Source organism: Argiope bruennichi, chromosome 2, assembly GCF_947563725.1.
Source record: "Argiope bruennichi chromosome 2, qqArgBrue1.1, whole genome shotgun sequence".
Lineage (NCBI taxonomy): Eukaryota > Metazoa > Arthropoda > Arachnida > Araneae > Araneidae > Argiope > Argiope bruennichi.
Window position 1 is genome coordinate 66,417,777 of NC_079152.1, and position 27,288 is coordinate 66,445,064.

At 28.5% G+C, this 27,288-nt stretch overlaps 1 protein-coding gene across 2 annotated transcripts in view; it reads left to right on the forward strand.

The window, feature by feature from the left end:
- Positions 1-27,288, forward strand: part of LOC129961816 (agrin-like) — a 675,765-nt gene that overhangs the window by 556,168 nt on the left and 92,309 nt on the right. For both annotated transcript variants that reach the window (XM_056075396.1, XM_056075397.1), the window contains 2 exons: positions 17,196-17,357; positions 19,494-19,637. In XM_056075396.1, the coding sequence (XP_055931371.1) occupies positions 17,196-17,357; positions 19,494-19,637 (306 nt within the window). The remainder of the gene's footprint in view (positions 1-17,195; positions 17,358-19,493; positions 19,638-27,288) is intronic.

Genomic DNA, 27,288 nt, shown 5'->3' on the forward strand with positions numbered 1-27,288 from the left:
AAGTTTAGATAGGATTCTTTCACCAAGTCACCAAATTTAGATAGGATTCTTTCACCAAGTCACCAAATTTAGATAGGATTCTTTCACCAAGTCACCAAGTTTAGATAGGATTCTTTCACCAAGTCACCAAATTTAGATAGGATTCTTTCACCAAGTCACCAAGTTTAGATAGGATTCTTTCACCAAGTCACCAAGTTTAGATAGGATTCTTTCACCAAGTCACCAAATTTAGATAGGATTCTTTCACCAAGTCACCAAGTTTAGATAGGATTCTTTCACCAAGTCACCAAATTTAGATAGGATTCTTTCACCAAGTCACCAAGTTTAGATAGGATTCTTTCACCAAGTCACCAAATTTAGATAGGAATGTCTGACTGGGGATAAACGACTCATCTGTTTATAGAAACCTTTCAATAACTGAAGTATGATAAATCTCATTATAAAGCCCATTTGCGATGCAAAGTTCTTGGAAATATACTGCTGAATTCCGGAAATTTAACTGTGTATCCCACGCATATACGCTACAAAAGGAATTTGATTCATGTCGTTCTCAAGACTTTAAGTTATAAACCCAGTTTTCTGTATTGAAAGAAATGTTATTCTTTTTAAGTATCTAGAAATTTTAATAGTTTAAGTAATTAAACTTATCAATTTATAATATTTTTTCATAATCAAAAATAGTTATGAAATCATTTTATGAAATATTCTATGAATAATATGGAAAAAGATCCAATCATCCTTTTAATAAAGTGACTTAAAAGGGATTCACAAGATTATTTTTCTTTTCGTTTTGCTTTAATATAAGTTGAATTAATTTTGGAGGAATAGAATTATTGATTCTAATTTCACCATATGTATGTATTGCATATCTACGAGACAAATCTTGTTCAAAATTCAGTTCTCATCGTAGCAAGAAATTTATTGGAAAAAAAAAAGTATCAGGATCTATTAAATTGTTTTTGAATGACATCACAATTTTTCTAAACGATTATTTTAATACATTTTTTGAACTAGAAAATTTAACAAAAATGACTAAATTGTAAAGAAATGCTTGAAAAAGATGAAGTAGCAAGTTAATGTTGAAAGCTGGAATTCAAATACCAACTAAAAATAAACGTGGTTTTTAATATTATTAAGCAGGCTGAAAAAAATATTTTACATATTTTTATTTTTAGAAACACGTGTTTAATTCTTTTCTTGGCACGATTTTGTTTTTCATTATAATTATTAGTTTTCGACACACATTTTAAATTAAATAAAATCAGATAAAAAGCATTTAAATAGAATAAATTAAAATAAAAAAAGGGAGTAGGACAGGGGGAAAATAAAAGATGAATTTCGACTCATAGCAAATAGCTTCTTGAAATATACCAATCGAACCATATAATAAAATAATGATAACTTCGAAGGAATAAAAAAAATGTGATGTAAGGAATAGAATGAAATTTTTATTAGATTTTATATTTAAATAATTAATTTGTCTATTTAAATTACAGAGTAGGTTTACGCACTTTTTGAACAACATTGGGGGTTCTATTAATATTATGATCGTTAAAATGTAAAGACTATTCTTAAATTTTCTATCTGATAGTAATTTTTCTGGGCTATAAATCTTCTTCACAATTTATATGATGAAGGACTTTTTGTAAAATTTTCAAAGATATTGATTTCCATTTATCTTCTATTATTTCCCAGAGTCCTTCAATCGTGGTAGTTATGCACTTAGAAAAAATTTTCTTCATCCGATGAAATGCACAATATTTCAAAGATGAAGGCATATATTGAAAATTTATATAAACAATACTTTTAATAGTCTTCGATTTTTTCAAGAATTGCATTGATTTCTTTCGAAATATAAATAATGTCTTTGTTTTGGAAATATTTTTCTCCTTAGAAGACAATGGGATACATAAATGGAATTTCTTCGATCTCTTGATTGTACGTTAAGCAGATTTCAAAAATAATTTTTAATATAATTGGTTGGATAATCCTCGCCAATCACAAACCTTTTATTGAATCATTTTTGCATCGGTAAAACCAGGTTTGCACATTGTTTTTGTTTTCGAATAAGCATTAATAAGCAAATAGGCCTATTTGTATTGAAGTCATTTATATAGATTCATGCTTCATCAAGGATCACAATGTATTTCTATTTATCTCTTGTTAAATAATTTTCATATAGGGTTTTATAAATTAATCTTCTTTAAGCCGTATGCTTCGGAAAAAGTTGCTGATTATGCTTTTAGCCTGCTTTAATATATAAATCTTAATTTATTAATTTTTTACTGTGCATTACGTATGTGTGCATTACATACGCCTTTAAAATATGTAATCAATTTCTGCATAGATGTATTTTTTTTTTCATTTTTTTCAGCAATATATTTTAAGAATTATTTATAAAAATACTTACATTTTTCGGGTATTATTTTAGAGTCTTTTTTTCTGCTTAAAAGTGATGATTAATGGCCTTTTTTTCCTTTTCAATTAATAATATTGCTTATTTTACACTTGGAATTTTTGCAAAAATGTATTTCACAAAGTTTTTGAATCATGAAATAGGAATATTTCTTTATCAGAAATCAGAAAACATAGAAATGTATCCTTCAATTCACAACTTATTTACATAAAAAAGTAGAATCAATCATGAAAAAGAAGATGTTTTTCATTTCAAACAATAAACTGTTCAAGAAATTTTAATTCCTAACTATTTCCTTCTTTAAAAACATTTTATCGATATGCAAATTTATAAAAATGTATAAATATGTGTTTGAATAATAAAACAGATGCATTTTGCACTGAGTACAAAAAGCGACCAGCGAAGACAAATTTTTTACTGAAAAAGCATGCATAAAAAGCATAAATTCTATCAGAAAACACTGCAAAATATTTAATGAAACAAATTATTTTAATTTAAGAAACATCTATGTACGAAAAGATTTTTCAAGTGCATGGAAAAGACAAAATTAACTGTATTAAAGAATATTAAATTGTTGTAGAAAATTTAAAGCAACAGCAAATTTATAAAAATGCATAAATATGTGTTTGAATAATAAAACAGATGCATTTTGCACTGAGTACAAAAAGCGACCAATGAAGACAAATTTTTTACTGAAAAAGCATGCATAAAAAGCATAAATTCTATAAGAAAACACTGCAAAATATTTAATGAAACAAATTATTTTATTTTAAGAAACATCTATGCACAAAAAGATTTTTCAAGTGCAGGGAAAAGACAAAATTAACAATGTTAAAAAATATTAAATTGTTGAACTTCACCTTGTAAGCTTCTTGCAGAAAATTTAAAGCAACATCAAATAAACAAAGCGATGTAATAATAATAATAATAATAATAATAATGATATTTAAGAATGCTCTGCACGTAAATGAAAAAGTGTCTACTAAACCTCTTTCGTGACAAATTCAAAACAGTCACGAAGTCCATTGTGAAAAACGTGTAAATTAATTTGCATAATTCATAACAAGCATTTCATATTTAATATACTTTTGATAATGGACGAATTATTCTCTTGAGAAATCTTAATGAAGAATACGTCATAAATTACACTCACGTTACTGATGTACGTGCAGAGCTGGAATTTTGAAAAATGGAATAAATTTAGTGAGGTGAATACTGGAATTTTCATGAATGGAATTTGGTTAATATTTCAATATTTTTCATTTTTAAATTTTAAACGAATATAGTAATTTTAATTTGCTAACGAAAAAAAATATTTATTTTTAATCTAATATATCAAATTGAATTTGTGTTTGTCCGTATTTTATGTTCTGCCGTATCGTTCATCCGATTGCGATAAAACTTTGCCAACAAATTGTTTGCACTTGCGCGAACTTGCGCGAAGGTTATAGGTTTAATGCAGTTATTATATCTAATAGATAAAAAGGAATTTGTGTTTTTTAGTATGTTATATGCCGTCGTACCGTCGTTCATCCGATACCGATCGTACTAATCCGATATATATATATATTGTCTACCCTAAAGCACTTGAATAACATAGTTAAGAAATATAATAAATGTTATTTATATTTCTCCTTTATATGTCAATTCAATGAATGTAATCATTGTCGACAAGAAAATAAATACCATTCTTTCTATCATTCCCAGTTTAACAAGATAGTTATTACAAATGATATTTTCAAAATTATTTCTTCTGCGGTAGCAACGCGTGGGTATCAGCTAGTAGCAAATAAAAAAATGTGATGTAACGAGACAATAAATTTTTTTCCCACAAATTGGTGAGTTCAGGAGATAAAAAACATTTTCGAATGAAATCACTGCAAAAGTAGCATAATATGTGAACATAGATTCTATAATTACAGTGATGTTATTTTATTATAATATACTATAAACTGAATTTCAAACACTGACCGATGCACAATATTTTTCATTAAAAAGTATCGCTTAAAACCATATAGCCAGAACAAATTAAAAATATGTTTGACAGAAACGTTATTCTTTTAAATAATAATTTATAAAATTTCATACAAATGAAATGGAAATAATTTTTATTAATTTATATTATTATTATACATTTGGAAAAAATTGTTTTGAGAAAAATACAAAAGTATGTTAACTTTTTATCATTGGAATTATTGTAGATTATATTTTTAAAAATCATTTCATAAGCTTTCAGTTTATTAAATCAACACATAATATGCCTTTCTGTAATTTATGAAAAGTTCTCTATTTTAAGCAGCCAAAAAAGAAGAAGAAAAAAGCGAAAAAATTTAAATAAAAATGTATATGTCTACTAATAAAAATGTATATGTTGATAGACATTGGTATGATATTACATTGTTAACATTATCGTTACATTACTACTTTGCAGTACTGCATTGTTACATTTTATTTTTCTTCATTTCATTTCATTTTCATTCATTGTTTATTTTTCTGACGTTTAATAATCAGTTAAAATATATAGAAATATGTTTAAAAATAAAATAATTTTTTTTTTATTCTGTGCAATGTCATGAACCAATATTAAAATAGCACTAAACGAGTCTGCAATGAATTTTTCGATAGAATTGTTTAGTGAATAAATTGGAACGATAAATTTCATGTTCATTCATATTGCCAAATTATTTTAACAAATTTATTACAACCAGAATTTTAAACAAACAGAAATTTTCTTCTTTTTCTAAACTAAAACTAACAAATTTCAGAGCATATTACTCAGGACTTCTATTCTAAAATCCTGAAAATTTTTATAGACGTTAGATTGAGATAGTTAATGAAAACTGTTCAGAATTACTCTGAGCAGTCTCGCCAGAAGAAATATGCATTTTTGTGAATGAGACAATGCGACATCTGTGAGGCTGGAAGTCCCTATGGCTAATCACAGACCCTGGTATAAATTCTCCCATAGAAGATACGTCCCATTACGCAATCGCATTAAATATTATCTGCTTTTTTTTTAAAATTATACCTCTAATTTTTACTGAGCTTCGATACTTTACCATCTCCATTTGCGTTCCTTTTACTTTTTTCAAATTTTATGTCAGTTTTTAGAAGTTTATCATTTATTGATGTCTTAATCGAACATGCAACTTTAACTTTAAAATTTATTTTTCTCCTTTTGCTGGATTTACTTTATTTGACGCAGTTTAGCCGACTGTGTCTCTTGCACTAATAAAATCCAAAGCAAATCAAACCCATGATTGGTGGAGATTACTCAGTCTTGTACCATTACTATGGTTAATCAAGAAGGTGGTAACCAGACCAAAAGCTTTTCATCCTCATATGTAATGACTCCTCCCCTCCCCCTGGCGAGGAAGACGGGTAATGATAAACTGAAACTCCATTGCAAAATTATCATTTGTAGAAAATATATTTAACTTAAAATTCTTAAGAGTTTTTAATAAATATTTTTTCACGAACCAATTGCCAAAGTTCCTGTATTTTAGAAGCAAAGATTGTTAGAAGTAAATTATTAAATAATTATTTATTCTAGAATTACTTATACATTTGTATTAAGGTTATTTGTCTTTTAGCAACACAAGTTCTTTTTTCCTCTTTATTAGGTATTTGACAAGTATATTTGTGTAATTTCGTTGTAGTATCAAACGCAAGTCATGAATAAAATTGTGATTTTCAAATTTTATTCCAGAAGTCTGGAACTTAACTTAAACTCATTTTGTTCACTCACTGTAGAAAGATAGCTTTTTCAGATTTATAGTTTAAAACTAACTGCTAACCTCACAAAAGTATTAAAATGTGAAAATTACATTAATGAATGTTGCTCATTTAATTCGTAAATAAAAATGCAAATTGATAACTCAGCCAAATGAGATTCAAGCTTCCCATTTCGAGAACTCATGAAACACAAAGAATTTGAGTGAGAAATCATGCTAAACAGAGAGGAAGAAATAAATCTGCGGCCGCGATCTTACAGGAAGATGTAATATTCATTCGATGTCTTGTAATATTTCATTCCGAGCAAATATGCATGCCGTGACATTTAAATCAATATTTCAGATGCCGAAGAATTTGGCATGGAATTACATGCTTTACGATTGGCATGGTGCCAAGAGAAGCGGAATTAATATCTTTTGAAGATTCCTATGAAGAATATTTATGCCAAATGCTATTTTGGAAGTTTTTAGTTAGATTCATTTCATCCTAGAGCGAAGGTCGAATGTTATAATTTATAATCTTTCGTTCTTATAAGCAATAAATTGAGAAGAAAAGAATACAATAATTTTTAACCTGACAGTGATTGATTGACTGTTTCACGCAATTTATCATTTCTCTTAAAGATTGAAAAATACAGTATATTATTTGAAAAGAATTTCGGAAAATACGATGGGAGGATTTCATTTTGCTGCTGTGATTTTGGATGATATCATCATAATAAGTTTACTTTTTTATTTGGCATTTTCTTATTCCATACTTTTTAGAAAGCTGTTGATAATATCTCATATCAAATATTAACAAAGTTTCCAAGATATTTAAAAATTATTGAATGAAACGAATATTCTTTGAATAATTAGAAATAAGAACATGTTTTTTTTTTATTTCAATTGCTGCATCTGAAAGAACTCAATGAAAACCTACTAAAATATATAATTAAATAATACTGGAAAAATTTTAACAATCATTATTTTGGTTGGAAGAAATACAATTTGCATGATATTTATTTCATATGTTCGAATAATTATAATCATTTAGTTCATTAATAATAATTAAATAACGGATGGTTTTCTTATTTAATTGATTCAGTTTGTAAATTATGTTCAATAAAATTCAAAGAATACCTTTATTTCGATTGCTTAGTAATTAATATCTGTTATTATTCATAATATTTTACATGTATTTACACTAGTTTGGAAAACGCAAGTTTGGACAATATTTTATAATGAACTTGATTTCTTTAATCCACACACACACGCACACACACACACACACACACAGACACACACACACAGACACACACACACATATATATATATATATACATACACACAGACACACACACACACACATATATATTTGTTGAATAATCCTTTTCTCAAGTCTTGGATTACAATTATGATATACTTCGAAAAATATTTTGTAACCATAATATGATATAACAAGAAGTTATTTCTGTTTAATCGAAAAAATTATTAATAACCTCTACTAACAATTTAGTTTTATGTGTGTGTATATTAAACCGCTGTTGTTTGTTTGTTTTTGCAAGATCCCCATTTTACTATACTGCGCAAAGCAAATGGTAAAATTGTATAGTAGATTATAAAATAGACTTTAATTTGGACATTTTTAAGCTCCGAATCCTTCAGGAGCAGATTAGATTTGACACAGAATGAAAGAGTGTGAGAGTATTATAGAGTTGTTAGAAGCACAGTGACTGTGACATTTAGCAGATAGAATAACCAGAATAGATTTTGTTCGAAACTAAAATAAAGTGGACAATTTCTTACGCCTTAAACAAAGGAGTACTTGATAACAAGCTTCCGACTGGATAAGTGTTAAATGAACTAGAGCAAACACGCAAAGCAAAGTGGTGGATGTTATCAAGTCTCGCAAAATATGTGTGTGTGTGTGTACGACCGTGCGGGCACCAGTGTTATTGCCATCTATTAATACATCTTGGCGATACTTTGATGGCATCAGCATTTGAGCTGTTGATACGCATTTTTTTTAATGCCGTTTAAATTTTAACTATTTACCACCGACTATTTTCTAAATATTTTACATTTGCTTAGTAAACTTTGACTTGAAATTGATCATAAAATTATCATATTCCTATATAAATTATAATTTTAAAAATATATAGTGAGAGTCAAAAGAAAGTAAACACCCATTAATGATACAGAAATTTATTTCTTTCAAATATATTATTGACTTGTAATATAAAGTAGGTATATATAATTATTAATTTATTTAAGCAGAGTCGAACATCTTGTAAAAGGTTAATTAAAATAAAATTCATAAAGAAAAAAATCAACTTGAATTTAAAATCATCCAAATGTATGCGTCGATAAAAAGTAAACTGTGAGCACTGATTTTATCTTGTTATCATGTTGGAGAATCCAGCTTCCAGCTTCGTGACAATCCCAAATTCGCAACACGAAGAGCAACATTATCTTTCAAAATATTTAGGTAGCCCATTTTGTTCATTGTAGATTTGACAAATACTAAATTACCGACACTTGCTGCCGCCATAGTCCCCCAAATCATAACAGATCCATCCCCATGTTTAATTGTCTTAACTGAATATTTATTACTGAAATCGTCCTTTTTTGGTATCCATATTTTTGCAAGTTCCTATGTGCCAAACAACTAAGTTTTTTTTTTCCTTATCACGAAACAAAATATTATTCCAAAGATCAAAATCTGTAGTAAGGTACTTTTTAGCAAGAAGTTCGCATTTTTTCTGATTCAATTTCGTGGTGAATGGTTTCTTACTTGGAATCTTGCCATGTAACTTATGTTCATGAAGAGTCCTTTTTATAGTGCTTGCAATTACTGCCTTTCTTGATCTTTGCTTTGAAATATTTTAACCGCATTTGTACATGGATTAACTTTGACCTCTTATACTATTATTCTCACTTCTGTATCAGTCAAACGTCTTGCTCTTCCTATTCTCTGAAAATCTTTAATCTATCTGTATGTGGAATTTTTGTCAAAAATTTTCCTCACTGTGCAGTGGTTTCTTTCAACAATTTTTCTTTTTTTATGCAAGGATTTACCATTTTCCTTTAAGTTTATTATAAATTTTTTTCATTTCTAATGTTGTTCATTTCCTTTTCGCAACATTTCTCAGAATTTTCCAGAGATTTTCATAAATTCAGGCAGAATATAAAATATTAACTTATACCAAACAACTCTAAGAAAAAAAAAAGGTGGCATCAATAAAATTAACAAATTTGAAGGAAAAAGAGTTATGAGTTTTTACTCTTTTAAGAATAAAACTGGATGATTTTAGCTTCAAGTTGATTTATTTCTTTATGTATTTTATTTTAATCGAATGCTTACAAAAAGTTCAATTCTGATTAAATAAATTAATAATTATATATACATACTTTTTATTACAGGTCAATAATATATTTGTATTAATACATTTTCTAAATCAATCATGGGTGTCTAATTTCTTTTGAATCTCACTATAGATGCAATATTTTACTGATCTATATTGATTCAAAAATATTTTAATAAAGTATATTATTGATATTAAGAAAAAAAAACCCTTAAATATGATGTAGACATATAGTTAGATATTTCTGACATTAGGAGAAATTAAATTTATCAAAAGAGTTATCTGCAATAAAAATAAACTCCTATTCAAAGTAATTCAAATATTATCCATGATTACAATTACAGTGAAGTGCATTTAATTATGCTTTTGCATATGTATGTGTCTATCAAATCCAGTAAATACAAGTCAGTGATTTTGAAATGTTCTCTGTTAGTTACATAATCTTATGAACCGGTGGCCATAAATCTCATGTAATTTATACGAATTCTCTCAAGTACCACTGGAACCACTTGCATAATGGTCTGCTACACTAATAACTCTAAATAAGCTATCTGGAATAAATTTACTAACATATAATTTAAACATTTCATCACACGTAAATCTACTCGAAGAGAAATGTCATGGCGGAACATTCACCTCATAATATTATGGTAATTCTATTTGAATTTGTTATGAAACAGAGAAGTTCTCCAAGCTGAATAAAAGGAATTATGCTACATACTGAATGCAAGCTATAATCTTGCTTAATTTCTTCATTTCTACTTTCTAGTAAACTTCTTTTTCTAGAAATATAGAGAAAGTGCAGTAATTGTCAAAAAATTCGAACAGGGGATTTTTATAAATCTCCATATTTTAGACCTCTCTGACTTCAAAAAACCTGTTATTGACATTATGTCTGTCTATCTGTCTGACTCTGATAAAGATAACTCAAAAGCACTGTGAGCATTTGAGCACTCAAAGGCATTGAACATAACAATTCAGAAAAAAGTCTGTCTATTCAATTGTTCGAATATAATTTGTCAAGATAGCTACAAAAAAAAGGAATTAAATGAATAAAAATCAGCAGACAGACTAAACATCTTTAGTGTAGGCTTGAATCAAATTTTGAACCTAGTCTCACTAAAGACTGAATCTCTATTGGTTCACACTTTCAGAAGCATGTAAATCCAGTAACGTGATGACTTGATTATATCAAACTTGAAATTTTGTGATTACAATTGCAACTCTGTGTTAATTACAACTGTAAATTCGGTTTCAGTCGGGTAGGAATATATCTAAAACTCAAATTCGATTTTCGCATACTAATGGATACCATTCGGATAACTGCATGCCAGGTATTAAACGCCAAAAGACTCTCCAAGGATAACACGATGGAATTAGTAAAAAAGTTAAATTCACACCAAAAATTAATATTTCGCAACGATTGCACAACAACATCATGTAAAGTGTTTGTGTAGCTAGGCCCACAAACTGTTACAGGGAGTGGAAGATTATTAGAGAATATGCGCGAAAGCTTAGGAGAAACCACTCCTACTGGATGCAAATTTTACAACGCGATTACACTGCTGTAGTTAATGGATAATGTTAACGAATGTGAAAACTATTATTTTAATATTTGGCGCTAGTAAATCCCTTCTGATAATGGTCTAATGCTCTCATGCTGGTATGATGGGAAAATTTGGAGAGATGGTTACCGACTTCAGTATCTTCATGATCTAAATTGTATAATACGCCCTGATATAGTCCTATTATAATTTCGAAGCGCTATGTTGACCTAACATAACATTGCATTATATGTAAAAAAGTATTTTCGTTAGAATTTTAAAAATTTATGCTAAATTATACAATTTGAATCATTGCCATAACGTACATCATTCTTTGTTGCTAATATATCGAGCAGATGATTAATTTAGGCAATCAAACTTGTTGCAAACCTGTGTTACACAACTTGCATCCCTATTTAGAATGAAAAAGTGCACTTCTGATTATTTGTTCGAACCCGTTGGAATGCGGTCATAAAAGTCGAAGCTGTCGCAGCAAATAGCGCAGACCAATTTCTGACTTTATTACCGTGGATAGGCATGGTTTGGCTTATTCATTATGAGTGGATCACAAAATAATATTAATAGTAATAATTATTAAAAAATAGAGTCAAAGTTTTTCTTGGAATATGATTTCTATCTATAAGTTTATTTAATATCTGTAACCTTTAGTAGTGAAATAATGATAGATAGCACCCACATAATTCAAATTTGTATACAATTTTTAGAATATTCTGTCATAGGACTTATTATCTCCTTATCAGCAATTGCTTTTAAATCTATTATTTTGATTATATCTAAAACTCCCAATAGAATTCTTTGAAACTTATTTACGCCCAAATTCGACTTATACATTGATTTAAAAAATGATATTTGGTTATCGTTCTGACTCTACCCCCCTGTAAATTATACAGCAAACTACATCTTTCATGTGAATTTGAAGAAATAATGCACCTTACATAACATGTTTGTATCTGAACATCATTTATCACATATAATTCATTAAGATAAAAGTGTGTCATCACAAAAAGGTTTCATCAAAACGTGTTTATGACGTTTCAAACGTTTTCAAAACAATCATTTTTTTTTAATTTTTGAATGATTATCATATTCTATAATTAAATTATAATTATTCAATTACTACTACATTCGACTGCCGTATCACATAACTATTTTCTTTCATTTTATGTAGAATCTTTGCAGATCCAGTTTTATATAATACTTAAAACTGGCAATATTTAATATATTGATATCTAAGGAAATTTGTTCATTTTGTTTTTAAATATTTCTCAATCGTAACTAAATTTTCGAACCTTCCTTACCATTTTAAACTTATTTACATTAACTTACATATGCTTCTGTTTCATTAAAGTATATATTAAAGATTATTTTATGTTGGTTCGACTAAAAATCCATTATTATCTACTTCCTTTCCTTCATGAAATAGTAGTTTAACCTGAGCATCATCACATTTTAATTGGGAACTTCAGTCGTTTTGCATCTCGCAGATTTCTCAAATGAAGGAACGATGTCAATAAAATCGCAATTGAATGTTTGTTTAGATCAGAGTAAAGTGATCAAAGAGTTTTGAAACGGCACACTAAAGCTCGTTTACGTTTCTGAAAGTTTTGCTACAGAGATTGTACGCCAAGAAAACATTTATTTCAAAGTTTGTTCTGATGTATAGCGTTGTTAGAAGACATTTATTTAAGTAATTCTGAATGTGAAACAACTTCGTTACAAAGTTTATATTTGAGGATTTTGCTTCAGTAGTTAGTTATCTATTGCATTCACTTATATTTTCATGTATTATTTTAATTTAAATTCAATTTATTCCATTCGACTTTTTAATTAATCAATACAACTAATTTTGAATGAGTTCCTTAATTACTTTAAAACACAAAATCGAGAAATAATCGGATCCTAAATTGAAATTCGGCTATAAAAAACAAAAAGAAAATCAAATAATTATCTTACATTTAACTTTCTGTGAAATGCACCTTATTCATCAACATATACCATTTTTGGATTACTTGCATTTAATTTTAATTAATATCAGCAATTTAATAATAGTTTTCATAAATATATGTATTTAATATTCAACATTCTTGGTTAGATTAAACTAATTAGTTCTTCTTTGGTTAGATTAAATTGGTAAAATTTTATATTCTCATTTGATTTACTTTATCCATCTAAAATAAATCAATAAATAAAATGATTATATGATAGTTAATTTTCTGACATATTTTAGGAAAAGGTTATTAAAAATATTCGACTAAAATATTTTGCGATTCCAATAAATAATTAAACTAGATTATAAATATATTATCAGAATTTGTATCACTATTAATAAAGTTATTAATATTCATTTGACTACAAATCTGTTTAGGAAAACGATTCTGTTAGGAAATTTTAAGAAGATGGTTAAATATTCTTTTCGGTTTTACTGACTGTTCTATAAATCCAAAATGGTAAATAATACCGTGGGGAAAGGCAACGACCAGCATTAATACGAAAATATATTTATTATAATTAAAGGACAACACATTACTATACTGACATAAAACACATAAAGATACATGAGCGTGAGCTTAAGCGGCGGTCCAACGACCTGCCACCTAACGGATTTGGTCATAAATCTGACATCCTACCCACTGGGAGAACACACTCCCCCGTCGCCTGTGGTACGCCTGTAGTTTCCCGCAAAATGTCGGTAGATGGATAAACATCAAAGAGCCGGAAAATTTGTTTGGGCTATGGGGGGGAAGGGAGTCAAAGAAACTAAGGGTTTTGAGCGGTTGAAAGGGGAACGCGTGCCGTCTGAAGATTTCTCTGGTCGTGGGTCCGCTGCCACAGGCGGGGGTGGCACCACGAAGGAAGGGTGACAGTTTTATGACCACATCTGTGAAGATCCTCCGGTCGTTGCTGCGGTCCCACGATCGGTCCAGACGGCAGCGGACCACGCGTTCCCCTTTCGACCCCTCTTGCGGTTTTCTGGGGTGCTTTGATGTTTGCCCAGTTTACCGACAAATTGTCGGTAAACTAGACAGGCGTCACGTCATGTTGCTGGCAACATGCTGGCCATGTTGCGTCACGTCATTAATCACGTGCTGCGTCTGAAGCAGGACCGCGGCTTTACAAACACACTGCCCAACTCTCGTCTGCCAATAATAGCGGGAAGGCATCACGTGATTAATGACGTGACGCAACATGGCCAGCATGGCGCCATACAGGATACGGGATCTGTCAGCACTTCCCACAATACTATCTTCGCGATATTGCTCGGCATTCAAACAATAAAGTGTTAATATCATACAATATCTTTTGGTAATAAAACTCTTAACAACATTTCATTGAAATATTTTTTGGGTTATTGTGAAATATGGATAATTCGAACCGTGGTCGGATGGTGAGGATGATATTTTATCGATAACAACTCCTAAATATCATACCAAACTATTTGGAAAAATATGTTTCTCATTTTGGATCGTCAATCAGACTTAAAACTTAACCAACAACTATGCAATACAAACGATTACACTTTTATTTAATATTTTATTTTTAGATACTTGTACATTTCTTTCATGTATATATATATATATATATATATATATATATAATTTCATTCATTCATGTATAAAATCTTAATTCATTATTTCACAATAATTCTATGTTATTTAATTGTAATATTACATGTTTCAAAACTATTTGATTATAATTGTACTGTATTTAAATTTTCAAGAAAATGCACTTCAAATTAAATATTGAAAAAAAAAATCAATTAAAAGTAACACTCGTTCTATTTATATATGTATTAAATAATGAAATATTATGAGTGATGCTTCATTTTTATATGCTTATTTCCCATTTAAATATAAATCCATTTAATTGCACAGGAATTTTATAGAATTTTAAAATTCGTTTAGAATATTCATCTTTGCATATCGGAGTCTTAACATCAATCAATAAGTTAAAAAATTGACTGATTCCCTGAATCTATTTTCAATTATTGATCAAATTTTTATTTTATATATTTCATTAGAATTCAATTAAAGCAGAATTTGACATAAAATTCCTGTATAAACCTATATATATTGCATAAATACTCCACATGCATATAATAGACGATGTAAAAGGAATTGGAATAAAATACAATAAATTGTGCTTTTGAAATCCACCATTGTTTTTCTAGAAAAACAAGGATAACTGAGATTCAAAAATTTCAATAACAAAATTCTTAGAAAGAATAAAAGGTGCACACATAATATGAAATGCACAAAGTTCATACTCATTAAAAAGAATAATGATTTAATACTGTAATGAATTTTTTCAAAAACAATCAACTAGATTATATCATTGATAAAAACAAAAGAAAAGTCAAGATATATTATCATAATAATTAAAAATATATGTGCTTTAATATATATGCTTTAAAATAATGTGTTTTATTCTCACAGAAAAGAAAAAAAAATCTTTGATATAAGACCGCAGCTATAAAAAGGAAAATTGTTAATTTATCATTATACACATTAAAGCACCATTTGTAATTTATCATTTGTCTTGAAAATTAAAAAGCAAGCAGTGATTTATCACTGATTTAAAGACTTTTTTTTTCGAAAGCTGGTTAAGATTTTATCTTCTTGCGACGATCTGAATTTATCGAGTCAGAAATCTTTTTTCAAGCCGAAAAACAATGATGATGTAACCTAAATTCTGGATCTTTTTACTTTTACAATTTTTTTTTTTTAAGGAAATGCATCTTTAAAATATTTTATTCAGAGATAAATTATATGAGTAATCTTATGAAAGAATTTGTATTGTTTAATTGAAATCTAGACTATCTAGCCTGAGAGATATTTGTTCTCACTAAGCAATTCTGAATCCTGCAAAATGAAAGGTTTAATGTACATTCAATTTCATTCTGACGAGGAGTTGGAAGGTTCTTACAGTTAAGTAAAATTTATATTTTTCCGTATTCTTCATTGACATATTGCGCATAAATACAAGAAAGTAAGATAAATTCTTCAAAAGAATTTTATGAGTCATAAAATATTTTTCTAAAGTATCCCAGTAAACATTTTAGAGATAATTACAGAACAATTGACAAAAAAAAAAAAAAAGAATTCTGCGAATTATTCGCTTTTTTGTAGCTATTCTCCAACTTCGATACCTATTAAAAGTTTGCTGTCATCTACAATACTTGTATCATAATTCTTGAAAAATTAAATAAAAAATCATGATCTGCATCAGAACTTTTTACTGGGCAAGTTGAATAGTTACTAAAAGGAAAAAAAAATATGAATATAACTATTCCCATTACTGAAATTCATCCAAAAAGTAAATTTAAATAAGCAAATATTTTTATCAATCTTATGAAACTAACCATAGTGGATTTTCAACTAGGAAAACTAGGCAACTGACAAGGACCACCAGTAGGTCAATTAAAATTCAAATTGCCAAATAAATAAATTTGTAAAAAAAAAAACACATAAATTTATTATTGCAATAGACATTACTGTACACTGAGCTTCCGATATGCTTTCATATTTATTTATTAAATTTTTTATTAAGTAAATTACATTTTTAATTTATGAATAAGATATTAGTCATTCCTTTACCTGGTTATATTATATTCTATTAAACAGGTAAAATGAAAAAAAAAAAATTTTTAATGACATATTTGTTTGAAATGTAATACTTCTTTATAATTTATCGTAATAATCAGGAGCTTTTTTTAAGTAATGAAATCTTAAACTAGCATTTTTAGTTAATACTTCAAAAGTTTTATTATTTTGGTGTATTTTCAACCGCAAAATGCATAAATTCAATATTGGAAATCAAATGAATGAATGCATGTGAAATTTTATATTAAAAGCTAAACTATTGTTTAAGGCTCCGAACGAGAAATTGGTGAAAATATATGTAAGTGATTCTGACACTAAATACTTAAAATAATGAATTCCGTTGAAATTATATCAGATTTATAAATTGTGGTAGCTTTTATGATTTGCGAAATGGACTGCGATCGTATTTTTAGATTAAACATTTATGTTTGTTTAGTTTGTTAATTCAGTCCTAATAGTTCAATTATGGAAGGAAGGAAAATCGTAATTCTTTCTTTTACGATAAAAAAAAATAACGTTTCCTTCTTTTACAGGTGTATGTAACTGTAACAGACTCGGTTCGTATGGCTTAACATGTGATGCTGAAACCAAGCAATGTTCCTGTAAGCCTGGTGTTGGAGGCTTGCGGTGTGATAGATGTGAACCCGGTTACTGGGGACTCCACAAAGCAACCGAAGGAAACAGCGGGTGTTCTTGTAAGTTATGCTCCTCTTTATCAATACAAATATTATTATTATTATGTTACAAATCTGTAATGTTGCTTCCCAGCACGGTTAGTTCAATCACTGGTAAGGCCGTTTTACGACCAGCTCTGTTGGATGTTGATAGGGATGCTGATTCAGTGATCTCACCGATTGGTGAAAACTTGGTGATCATTTGGCGAATTGGCGACAAATTTGGCGACTCAATATATAATACTGGAAATTTTCCAGAATTTCAGCGATTCAGTCAATAGAAACCGAGGTGTGCCTGATTGTTCGAGAAACTTTTCTGCCGCCTTCGGGAATTATAAAAGAGCGGCAATCTTAAGCTGAAGTGAGTCGTGAAACAAATCGTAATCGTGGAAAGAGTTCAAAAGCGAATAGTTGGATCAGTCCGGCGAAGAGAAAGCGTTGTGTGCTGTGGGTATTATTACCGATTACTACTTGTGGGGTACTATTTATTGTAATGTGCTACTGTGTATTGCTTGTGTCTGTCTGTACATTTGCTTTTTCGTATTAATAAAGTCGTCGTTCGTTACTTCTTCATCGGCTAACAAATCGAAAGAACCTCTAATTCATAACAATATTATTAATAATATTGATAAAAAATAGTATTTGTATTGATCAAATTAACTAATAATATTGGTTTTAACAGAATATTTGTGAAATAAATTCTAAGAATCCGAAGAAAGTTATTTAGTTAAAAAAAAATAACTTCACTTAATCGGTTTGCAAGCAGGGAACCCATTAATGTACTTCAAAAGTAGTCAAGACCGAACATTACAAAATAGGCTAGCACATTTAGTTTTACAAATAATTGCATTAATGCATTTTTACTAACTGAATAAGAATGTAATCCATTTTCTTAAACTGATGGGAAATGAATTAATTGTAAAGGAAATATTAGCACCTTATATTTGAATAAAATACAAAAAGGAATTAAATATCCCTTTTGAATTTTATTCTCAACTTTAACTAGATTATTGTTTTTTCAAATTTGTAAGAAAATTTGAATGAATGCATAAGCTATTCCTTCTTACTCCTAACTATTTTCCTATTTATTTTGCATAGTAATATTGCATACATCTACTTCTAAAAGAAGCATTTTGATTCTTTTACTTTGAATATTCTTATTTTTAGTATTAACACATTTCTTTAATTCCCGATATACGATAAAAATAATGATGTGCCAGAAAGTTACAATATAAAAGACATTATTGATCTGCGAACAAATAAATAGAGTGAAAGTTTTGGCATATTTATTTTGAATATCTTGATTAAATTTCTTCAAGCAAAAACAAATTCTTCTACTTTAACTAAAAATATAATTAATAATCGCGTATGGACTGTTCTGTTACGGCAGATTTAGTTTTTTGAAAGTTAAGTCAAAAAGAAAAATTTATATTAGGAGAAAAATTAATGAAGAAAAGAAAATATTAAAGTAAAAGGGGGCATTAATGAAGTAAAAGAAGTCAAAAAAACCAATTTGACTTTTAACGACAGTTTGAGTGCTTAAACTCCAGTTTAGCTATGCGTTGAATAAAAACATTAAAAATCGAATCTACAATTTATTTTTTTAAGAAAATGTAGTTGTAAAAAAGAATATTGTAAAGGTGAATATATTATATTATTGCAATAAAAATTCTTCTTTTATATATGGATAGTAAAGTTATTGAAAACATTTCTTGATCAACAAATATTCTTCATAATTTTCATTTTTTCATAATAAACAAAATTAGGGGATTAAGTTATAGATCAGATGAGTCATTAATTTTTAATCACTTCTAATAAATAAATTTAACATATAAGAAAATGAGTTTAAAAATACAGATGTTTAAGTTCTAAAATTTTAGAATTAATATTGAGAAAGATGTGCTGAGAAATTCAAGAAAATATTTGATAAAATTTGAGAGATACTTGTCATAAATTCATTCAACTAAATTTACATGTAGCTACATGTCAAGATTAAGAAATAATCAATTTAGTTATCAATGTTAACAAGATTAGAAATTTTTCAGCACTTTTTTTATAAACGGAATTTTAATTTCAACCTGACATTGAATTTATTTATTTAGTTAGTTTTTTTCCCACCATATTGTATGTTACCTAACATTTATTATCTTGTTTCAGCTTGTAACTGTAACCAATACGGATCGGTTCGAGATGATTGTGAACAAATGACTGGGCGCTGTGTTTGTAAACAAGGAATAAAAGGCATGAAATGCGATGTCTGTCCGTCTGGAACTGTGTTAGGCCCTGAAGGCTGCATGGACGGTAAGTTTCTCTTTAACAATTTCTTATGAAAATATCCAAATTTAAGTTTCAAGTGACCACTGGAGGAAACATGTCCCGTGCCATTCTGCGTGCCTAAATATAAAGTCAGCATCAAAATATTTGAAAAATATTAAGGAAATTTAAAATATTTAGCTTTTAAGTATACTTATTCGATATACCGAACATGATAATTCTAATTAAGAACTAAACGCTTATTCATTATCGTAATTCTTTTGTTTATTAAGGATGTGAGCTTATGCTAATATTAGTGTTTATAAAATGTAAACAAACTTGAACTTTCGAACTTGAAATAAAACTTGACTTCCGACTCTTTTCACTAGATGGATCTTAACTAATTAATTAAATAACAATAATAACAAAATTAATATTTTGATTTTTTAATGTTATTTTCGAATACAGCATATTTCTAATTTCAGTTCAAAAAATTATTTTAGCCCTTCATTTATTAAATTAAAACAAATAATTTGCTACTACTTATAATTAATCCATAAAACCAATGCCTAAATGATATTTGAGACATATTTCATTTATCCATAATTATATATATATTTTTTTCTTATTTTGAAAAATGAAAATACTCGATGAAACACTTAGCCACTATTCCGAGGTATATAACAGAATGATACCATAAAAGAAATACTCAGCTACCCGTTCTCTTTAAAGTCCAGGACATGAAAAGGCCATCGAGGCCAACATATGGATTATGGACCAATGTCCATCATCACTCCGAAATTGACTGCGGCCATTGGAAATGAAGTTAATATAATCCCGTCGCAATTATTATAAACAAGGAAAAGCGAGAACCCTCTTACTTCTGCTGACACATTTTATACATATATTGTGATATTACCCTTGAAAGCTATGACTTCATAATAATAAAGAAAATGTTTCCACATATTTCATGCATGTGCTAAAGATTCAGAAACAGTTATTAGCTATAAAAATTACAACAGAAGCATCTGTTTACGATGCATTAATATAAACATTTTTAGCAATAATTTATTTTTTGCTACATTAACAGACAATCGATAATGATGGTTATTTGTATGATGATAATGATGATTATAAGTATGATTTCAAATGATTGAGTTCTAATGTAGCAACAAGTAACATATCCGTGAAATGTAGGGACAAATGTCAAATCAAAATGAAAATACTCAATGAACTAGTGACCCATTACTTTAAAATAAAAAACAGGTACAAAAATTAAGTCTATATAGAATAAAATATAAGCTAAATTAAATTAATGCTTGCTATACTCTTAATGCCCAGGAATATACTAAATAAACACAGATAAGGTTTCCACGGGCACTTTTCAATTTCTACAAAGCTTTGTGAGCTTTGTGATATAGATTATCAATTTATAGAATATTCTGATGGTTCTATTGGATTCTAGTATCGAGTATTTATTTGGGATATAAATATTTTTGTTAAGCATTCATATCAATAATAATAGCAATGAGACTTTTCCTGTCCCTCTCATACGCCTGGCTTTATAAGTTAAATTCAAATAATTTTATAAATATTTTGATAAATGAATGCTTATGTATACTGTGAAAAATCAATAATATCTAATTAGATAAACATCGCCAATGCAAGAGTTCTCCAAATACTTCAGTTATTTTATAAAATAAGAAGAGAGAATTGATACGTAAATCGTTACTCATTCCTTTCCAAATCGACTCTTGATCTTGATTCAATTGAGTGTAGTCTTTTATTAATAAGATTATATCTGTATGTCCTGGAATGCCTCGGATTATATATAAATATGAAAAAAAGGTAAAATATTATTACTCTATAATTTTTATAAAACATTTTGTAAAATTAATTTTTTATACGAAATTATGTCGAAAACGTTACACGAGTTAAGTTTTAAACATTAGCCCCAAAAGAATTTTTCTCGCCTTCTTTTACCTATACAAACTTATGTGAATAAATCAGTCAGAAATAAAAATTTATAAAATTTTCTAAAAAAATGCTATTGCTCTTTGATTCTTTCTAATTTGTTTTTCAAATATCTTTTCTTTTTTTAAAAATCTATATTTCTTATTTTGGACTGCCCCACTATTAGTATTCTTTGAAATCCCACTTGTTGACCACCCCAATGTTCAAAAACTGAATTATTTTATTTAAAATTAAATAGTGAATGGCATATATATTATTCACCTCGTTCACTTGAATATCTAAAATGTGTGCACTTGTTGCCTTTACGCTTTTATTATTCAATTACCGGCTGTCTAATTTATACCTTCAAATTATGCTGTTGATCAAATATCTCTGATTGTTGCGTCTCATAAAGAATGATGCACATGTAAACTGTCTCATTTTGAAGATATCAACTTGAATCTGCCCCAAATTTTCCTGTCTCATTTAATCAGAAGCTTTTAAACTTAATAACAGAAATTTTGAAAAAAAGCAAAACAATTTCTTTCCAAAGTGTTTTTTTTTTTTTTTTTTTTTTTTGTATCCTGGTTTACAAAATTCGTCGATATTGTTTATCCTCTATCATCATTTCAATCATCATTCAAAAAATTAATTTCTTTAATTTATCCATTGGGTCGGTCATTTATATCTCCCTTAAATTTTATTTAACTGTTCACAAAAGAACGATACATTATTTCGCAGATTTAAAACTTAATATATATATATATATATATATATATATATATATCAATAAAATGGTTTTCATCTAAAGTAAGATTAATTCGCAAATGTGCCATCAGAAATCAGTAATTGAAAATAAGATACGATTCTTAAATATCCGAAATGTGACTCAATATCTCATAACTGCTCGCATTTTTCTACATTTCGTTAGGCACGACCTTCCTCTCTTTCAGCACATGCAATTGCATAGAATTTTTAATTGTAGACAGAAATGAATACGGCTTTATAATCTCGACCCATCATTTCTAAAACTAAGTGAGACTCCCTCCCTTTTTTTAGCCTTGCAATGCAATTTTATTCAAATTTCTTAAACTTTATTTCTATAACCTCATTTCTGTTTTCTTTCCAGGCTTTCAACCAACACTTGCACAATTTTTTAGGGCGTTGTCAGTTTGTAATTTATTCATTTAATTAATAGGCGTGACTGTAGTTGTCTATAGCCGATTGAGCTTTCATTTTGGAACAATATTTTTACATAGATAAATGGAACTCTGATTGTCACATGCATCAGGGCATGAATCAGCCAGAGGGAAATTTCTTTACGACATAGTAATTTTTTCAGCTAGTATTTATTGAATCGTCTGCATTAAACTTGCCATGAAATTCTTAAACTTAACAATGAATTAATCGAGAAATAATCATATATTTGGTTTTTGGAAATCTATGAATCATGCTGAGATAATCTTAATTTTTTACTTACCAAAGCTGACACCATGTAGGAAATCCCTATTCATTCCTGTTTGATAAGAATTGAAATGGTTTGGTACGCAGATCTTATATTTAAAATCGGAAGTTTTCGAGCTCAAATCCATACTCTATCAAAGATTCGTCATATATATATGCCCTATTAACGCCAAATGTGCCATTCAGATTAAAAGAAGAATACCAGGGGACACCAAGCTTCGCTAGGTTGTTTTTTGCTTTGTTTTGTAAAGTCGAGTTGTTTCGGAGAAAATATTTAGATACGAATCACATACTGATTACGTATGAATGCTTTTCTTTCTAACCTACATATGAACATGACATTTCAATAAAAAAAAAATTATGCATGTGACTAGTTTAATATGCTATTCGAAACATATACAGATTAATAGATAACTATGTACAGATTAATGATAGATAATGATCTATATTACAGCATCCATTTTACAATTAATCTATCATTACTTAAATTTTTTAACGTGTACTCAGTTTTACCATGTTGAAATCGGCTTCGAGATGGCGCTATTTGACATTGTCTTGATGAGAGCAGATAGGAAAAGGTTCGAATAATTAGTTATAAAAAATGTTTGTGTATGTGTGTGTGTGCAAAATCGCGATTTTTTTTAGGAAAGACACATATATAGATAAACGTAAAAGGCAAACATATTAAAAATAGATACATAAGTTAAAAAAATAAAGAAAAAGAAAATTAGACTCAAAATGAGGACTCGCAACATACGCTCCAGCTGTGTTGTTCTGACTACTATACAACACTAGTCACACGTCGAAGCGGAAATTGGATAAACATGTTCTAATAGATAACTAAAAAAATAACTTTGTGCGTGTAAAATTCTATTTTTTCAGGTAAGTCACCTATATAGATAAACTTAAAAAGAAAAAAAAACCATATCTAAATATAAAATTTGATCCAATTCATTAGAGCTGTTTCTGAAATACGTGAAGTAAATATATATATAAAAATTGCTCATTTAAAGATATATCTTCCTTATGAAGTCGTATATAAAACGAAAAGAAGGGCTGTCTGTCCCTGATGACTATGATTAAATATTACGAAATACTCCCCAATATCTCAATCTCATTGCTTCAAAACGGACATTAATATAATTAATACTAAATAATCTGGCTTGATGATTTTTTTTGATGAACAGAAATCATTTTCTTAATTTCTACTTGTTAAAACAATCGGAAATAATTGTGATTTTCGATGATATTGTAGTGAATGCCTATCATAAATCACATCTGCCTATTATAAATCATATATATCTATCATAAATCATATCAAATATCTGTAAACTACAGGCTCCGTCAAGGCTGTGTGTGATATAATTGCCACGCTGCTCATCATCCGGGTATGCTTCTAAAAATCTATTCTCTTCTCATCTCTTTGGAACTCTCTCGCGCATTGCATCGGTGAAGTTCGTAGTAAAAATCGAATATTTAGTTTCTTTAGTTAAATTGTAAATAAAATTATTTTTCTAAACCGTTGCAATAATTGGAATCACAACAAATGCACACAACCCTAATTACGACAATATAATCGATATATATCAGAAGATAAACTGATTCCGATCAAGAGAGAGATTCGTCCGATATTCCGCATTAGAAGCCGGGATTAAATTATATTGGCCCACCAGCCAATGTGGATAAAATAAGCTCTTGCGAGAGAAAGGGATTAAAAATATCTAATTCAAGTAATAATTATTTTTAATCTGTCCAGATAATATAAAGTAAAATGAAGCACGATGATCAATTATTTTATTTATCAGCCTCGACTTCTAAAGCAAGAGATAATCTGAGCATAATTGTAACATAAAAGCATGATGTCCTTTAATAAAAATGTCTACAAATTGATGTTATGTGTAGTCGTTATTTAATGACAGAAAATCATTTTTACGGAACTTCCCGGAGCGATATATACTATTAATAATTTGGCATTCTTCTTTATCATTGGCAACAACCTTTCAGACTTAATAAAGAAGTCTATATAACCAATTAATGCCTCACAAAATGCCTTCATCCACGCCATATATTAATCATTTATTCTTAAAGTTCATTGACATTTATTTAATGATTCTTCTCTGAAACGATTTCGAAAATCAGACTTGAATGAATTTTACAAGAAAAATACCGAAGCTATTCATCTTTATTCTAATAAATCAATAATGAAGACGGACAGCTTTATCAATAAAGCCTGATTAAGCAACACTCTTTTTTAATGTTGCATTTTGATAATATCTTTGCTGTATGCATTAAACACAGATGAAATTGACAGATTATCTTTATAAAATTCACGGATATAAGTCAGCCTTAATATAAGCTTCTCTTTTAGTTTTAATTATGATAAAGTATTCAAAGCTAAATCTAATGTAAAGGTCCTTTAAAAACGAGTGATTTTCTAAATATGACAAATATCTTCATATTTAAGAATTACGTAATAAAGTTAAATTTAGTATTGTATAAATACTTAATGTAAGAACATATAACAGATGCTAGAATATATCAGGATAGTTGGAATTCCAAAATATTCTCAGAAAAAGAGGATTGTAAAATATTTCAAGGAAATTCTTTTTCGTCCTTTTCAGATTTTTTTGATGATAAAAATATCTGGAGCTTAGTGACCGTATACGAGGTTATCTCTTCTTGTGATCAACAATTTTAAATGATTTGAGCACACTTCAGGCGATTCAAGATAATAGGAAAATTAAAACACAAATTCTAAGTTTAATCAAAATACAAAAATTAACCTCTGTTAGGAAAGCAGTTCTAATAGTTTATTGATAGAGCATTAGTAAATTCTTTACATACAAAAATCTTAGGTTTCAGAAATTGTGAAGATAGGATTACCTGATTAAGTATATGACAGGAATTTTCTACTGAATTATCTGTGTAAACATGAACAAGTATTTTTAAATGAATTTGATTCAAAACCATAATCAAATGACGAAGCAGACATAATGACGAGACAACAAATACCACACTCTTCAAACTTCCAACTCACACTTGAATTAATATACAGAAAGCTAATGCATGGAAGATGTTCTTTGAAATTGAATCTTCTGAATACAGTATTCTCTGTTTCTAGAGGGTTTCAGGTTCGAGACCACCGAAGAACCGTCGTGTACGCGGGTCTGGTATACGTTTAATCCGTAGGGTGAAACGTCTTCCCGCTGGTGTGATGTGGAAGTTTGGAGAGGGGGGTGCCAGCTCAGGTGTCGTCCGCGTCATCTGACTGCGGTTCAAAATTGCGACGTCGGTCTGTCCCAAAAGCACTAGTGTTGTTTAAAAACATGGCGTTAATATAACTAAACTCAACTGTTTCACAAATTCAAACGGTTTTTCAAATTAAACTGTAATCTTGCCATTAAATCTTTAAAGTCTTCTTTAACTGCTTAAAACTACATCATTTTATACTTAGCAATTAAATTACTATCCCCATATTTTGAAACTTTGCAAGAAATAAAGTATTTAAATTTCTTAACAAAATGTTTCTTAACTATAAAAGAATAATTTTAAAAAATCGAAGTTTTTCAGATATTCGATTTCCTTTATTTTACAAGATATGTCATCTTTCACAACAATTTTCAGAATATCTAGCATCTGCATTTCCCTTTAATTCCCAGAAAATGAAACATTTTTCTTTTTCTTTTTAAGTATAGTACAGTGGGTTACAAATCATGTCCGTGCCAGACTAAACAGGATTTAACCAAAACTCTTTCTTTCCTAAAACAAAATATCAGACGTCAGAGGAAATTTATTTTCACTTATAATATTGCTACATTGTTTCAAATAAAATATACATTTTCTGAGAACTTCAAATGAATATACTTTGTTTTATTTTTCTTCTTTTTCTTAGTCTTAGATCTGAAAGATATTCGTGTATTTTATATTTATCTTCACAAATATATCCTAGGCTTCATATAATGAATATATTTTTGTATGTTGATTTGGAATAAATACATTTCTTGAGATATGTACAATAAATGTATTCGATATACCCAGGGATGTCATTTTGAAATGTGTTAAATATTCATTAGAATTAAATTCGTATTTTTTTTGTATAGTGATAAATATAGAAATTTTGCTGAACTGTATAAGAGTTATTTATCAGTTAAAATCAAATGTTGAACTTCATACAAAAATAGCAACTTACTACTTCCAAACTAAACACCAACATCATGCAAAATTCATTTCTTAATCTTCTAAAATATAAAGTTTCAATCAAGCCACTTTGACATAACGATAT